At 30.7% G+C, this 4,386-nt stretch overlaps 1 protein-coding gene across 6 annotated transcripts in view; it reads right to left on the bottom strand.

Moving 5' to 3' along the window:
- LOC106880457 (rap guanine nucleotide exchange factor 1) overlaps positions 1-4,386 on the bottom strand; it is a 199,609-nt gene that overhangs the window by 93,462 nt on the left and 101,761 nt on the right. The window contains exon 1 of one of the 6 annotated variants that reach the window (XM_014930383.2): positions 2,818-3,375. The exons of the other annotated variants lie outside the window; for them this stretch is intronic. Coding sequence (XP_014785869.1) covers positions 2,818-2,862 — 45 coding nt within the window. The 5' untranslated portion in view covers positions 2,863-3,375. Of the gene's footprint in view, positions 1-2,817; positions 3,376-4,386 lie in introns of those variants that run through there. 6 annotated transcript variants of the gene reach the window in all.

The raw sequence follows: 4,386 nt of genomic DNA, 5'->3' as shown, positions 1-4,386 counted from the left end.
AAGGTGCCATGCAGTGGGACTGAACCTAGGACCATGTGGTTGGTAAGCAAGCTACTTACCACACAGCCACAAAAAGTTATTTCTTACATTGATATAAGTTCACAAATGTTTCGTGTGAGAAGTTCTGTCAACTGTATCACCCCTGATACTTGACTGGTACTTATTTTAATGACCCCCCCCCACACACACACACAAAGAACAGAGGCAAAGTCAACATTGGTGAAATTTGAACTTATAATGTAAATAAATAGTGCAGGAGATTTTCTCTATTTTACTACTTCTGCCACTCAAGCACTAATAAAACATTTTAAGAGCAACAAAAGTATTCATAGTGTTACACCTTTTCCAGTCTATATATTTTGCCCACTAAAGCATATTATATCATTACAATGAACTAACAAAGAAGTCTTTACAAAAGAAGTCTATTTGTCCAAAAGAAATAACAGTTGAGTCTCTCAAATCACATCCTACTGTCATAAGAATGAAAAGGACATAGCAGATTTTAGTTTGAGATGAATTATAGTTATAGCTTGAATGCCTTAGTAGTAAGCCAACAAGGTAGTTGATCAAACTGCTAAAAGTAGCAGCAGAGTTACCCTCAAAACACACATCATCATAAAAAGCGGGCACATTAAATAATGTAGTTTAAGCTATAAATATAAAAGATAGGGTGATTATGGCTAGAACACCTTTGATTATCAACCTGGTCACTGAAGGTTGATCTGGAGCTACACAAGCACAACAGTTATATTTCTGTGACACTAAACAGTAGGAAATACATTTTTGAGCAAAGGTCTCTTTATTATTCACCATTCTTCTTTATCCAGCCATACTTTTGAATATACTAAAGCAATTACCTATCTTAATATAAGCTACCAGTTCAAAGTATAAAGATAATGGAGATCACAATGTATATCATAGATTTAGACAAAACTGTAAATGCTGAAATGTATTTTTATTTTTTTAATTGTAACATCAAACCTAATTGTTGTTTAACCCAGGGTCAAACCTGAATCAGGAGATCTAAAAGAAAAGATATTCCAGTCATGGTCATCCTGTCCTTTCTCAAACAGTTTGTCTAGGACTACCTTACACAATGTGTCCTTTGTTTAGGAAGTGTTTTGAAAGAGGTTTGACTACTATTTGTAACAGGTCAAGTAATTATGTAGAGGCACCCTGACTGATTGAAAGAGAAGCAATAACATAGGGAGGGATTGAACTAATAAGTGTAGTGAGAGGTGTAATAATACTTCAATGCTATGGGATAGTTAAGAAATAGACAAATTCAATACTATCATAACAAAAAGAAAAAATAAACTTTAGCGGAAGAGTTAAACATGATTATTTTTCATATCTAGGAAATACACAATAAGATATCAAAAACTAAGTGAAAACTGGGACATAAAATTAGAGTTTTTAGTGTAAAATCCCCACACAAATATCTAAAATAAAAACAGGGACAGGAGAGGTTTTGAAAATAACATTTGCGGTATAAAAATAAACTTATATAAGCAAGAAAGATAGAATTATAAACATGGTTAACTTATCATGTGTAATTTTTTTCCAATTAATGTTTGTATAAACCAGTAACAGGTTGTTAGATTGTAAGTTCAGAAATGATTCAATCATAATAGAGGACCTGATCCCAATTTAAATTTTATCAAAACAATATATTTTTGTCAAGATTAGAAATTTTATATATCAATACCCAGATTTTAATAATCCCCTTAGCCTTCCTTAAAATAAAATTGGATAAAATTATTTTAAATATTAAAAAAATTTAACATCCACAGTTTTTATACGAATACATGTTTACAGAAAAATGCTTTTGAAACAGGAAGAACAGACAAAAGTATGTACTCAATATGACTTTAAGAAAATACAATTTTGATTACAAAAAAATATGCTAGCTATTTGTTAATGTATGTAAGCTGTAAACAAGAATTCCGGCAACCACTGATAAGACAACAATCTCAATGTTGAAATAAAATATTTAGCAGCGCACAAAAACAAGCAAAATAAAAACTGAATTACAATAATCAGCAGTATATTCTAGATGTATGTAACTAAAACAAATAATTACTATCAAAAGAATAATACATGACACCAAGGAAGTTGTGAGTGGGTTATAAAACAAATAATAGCCGTTTTATTTTTGCTGCTACTTAACTAATTAAAAAATTCCATAAGCTTCATTCTTAAAGTTAAATATGAGAAATTGCGAAAAAGTTTAATACACTTCTGTAGTAAATTTTAATTGTAAAATCTAGAAGACCCTTTGACAGCAGTTCATTTGTATCAATATAAAGCAAACTATTTAGAAATATTAGTAGTTCTTGCTATAAACAATATATATTCCATAACAAGTCAGATGGAATGAGAATACCAATAATAATGAATTATCTCAGAAACAAAAAATTTGTAGGTATTAGGTCTGGTTGATTGAAGTGATCTTACGGTATATCAATTGTACTTCATTTCATTCTCTTGCCATAATCCTCAAATGGATAAAAGACAAAAATCAATATTACAAAAATCTGAACTCTGGATGCATTTAGTTTGGAGCAGCTACTAATAAGAATACAACATGTGAAATAACTATCAAAATATTTACATCTTCCAAACACTACAACACATCACATTTTAGCCTTCATAGATAAACACATCCAGAGTTTAGCTGTGATAACAATAATAATTAATTGCGTATACAATTTATATAATAAATTATCTCTGGAAATATTTCTCATCCACTACAAATAAACACAACTAAACTAAATTTTTTAACCACATAAAATTAGATATACACACAAAACATACCTTCAATTTTTTATCCAGTGTATTCTTATTACTTTTGTAAACCATATCCGAAAAGTTTCTTTGAATTTCGTATAACACAGAAAGGAGAGAGAGAGAGAGAAAAAAAAAGCTGTCTTCAGCTGCTGTTATTAGCAATACCAATTAGTCATGTGTTTTGGACTACTGCTACTAGTTGAAAGGATAGTTGCCTGAAAAAAGCTGTATGAACTTTTTTTTCTTTCTTTTCTTCTTTACTTCTGGAACTTGAAGAAACAGACAGTGAGCTAGATGGAGAAGAGGTATGATACATTCATACACTTATTCACCAGAGGAGCACTTGTGTTTAGAAGAGAGAGAGAGAGAGAGAGAGAAAGAAAGGAGGGAGGGGAAGAGAGCATTAGAGGAGAGGCAATAGCTAAATAGCAACATGCTGTAAAGTCTATTCCTATGAATCTATGTGCAAGCATGTGCGCCCCACCTAAAAGTTTACAACTAGTAGTTGAGTTTCTAGGAACTAGTATATTAGTTGATAGAATTTTGTACTCTGTTCACCATCACAATTCTGTTGCCATTAACTACTGCTATTTAATCTCTTCTGGTTATAACTTAATAGCACTAAAATCTTGCTGCTGATTGCCTATGTGGTGGTTTGATTTTATCAATTCTTATCACAGGTTAATAATGAGAAAATAAAAGTGTAAAAGAAAAACAGAAGAAAGTAAAATGTACAAATGATAACTTCTATGAACATCTAAATAGTCTTATTCAATTGTATTAACTGATAATATATAAATTTTTTATTCTGACCAATTAAAAAAAAATATGAACATGAACTATCAATAGAGGTAATATCTATCCATGAAAGGTGGGTAAGGAATACAAAAGGGAATTCGTATTAAGCATACAGAAAAATATGTGATTTAAATTTATCTTTCTTAAATGTTTTGGTTTAGAAATCCGTCTTAGAGAATTCAATAAAAAATCATAAAAATAAGTTTACCCAATTAAATGTGACACAGATAGCATTTATTGGAACTTAGGGCAGATAGATAAAGAAATAACAAGATAGAAAGAAGCCATTTTCTAGACCTGTCAAACTCAGCATGTAAAAACATTTTTCCAGCTAGATAAGCAGTGCCAATATCTCTTATTTACACTTCTAAACCTAAGTATAAAAAGAAAGGAAACTGCTTCCCTTTCCTCAGATTCCTCTTAAGACCAGCAAACTATGGTTGAATGATAATAGAGACTTGATTCTATAGCTAATGTACATTTTTTTTTTTTTAATTTTACTTGCTTAAACACTAATATAGAAATGTAAAACTCCATTCAAGCAATAACAAAAAAATTGACTCAAAACAGTATATATTTACACACAAATTTATACTTTTTAGTCCACAGAAGAGGAGCAGTACCCATACAATTTACTGACGTTTCGAGATTGATGTGGTTGATAATAAACTCCAACTTCTGTAAGTTGATACCTGTAATGAAAATACGGGTGAGAGGAAGTTCCAGAGTGTTGCCATTCTGAGGTAGAGGATTGGAACAAGGTGTTTAGAAAGAGCCAGGTTCTTTTTTTTTTTTTTT

The sequence above is a fragment of the Octopus bimaculoides genome, chromosome 1 (genome assembly GCF_001194135.2).
Source record: "Octopus bimaculoides isolate UCB-OBI-ISO-001 chromosome 1, ASM119413v2, whole genome shotgun sequence".
In the NCBI taxonomy this organism is placed as follows: domain Eukaryota; kingdom Metazoa; phylum Mollusca; class Cephalopoda; order Octopoda; family Octopodidae; genus Octopus; species Octopus bimaculoides.
Note: the sequence above shows the minus strand (reverse complement) of the source record. Positions and strands in the feature narration are given on the sequence as shown.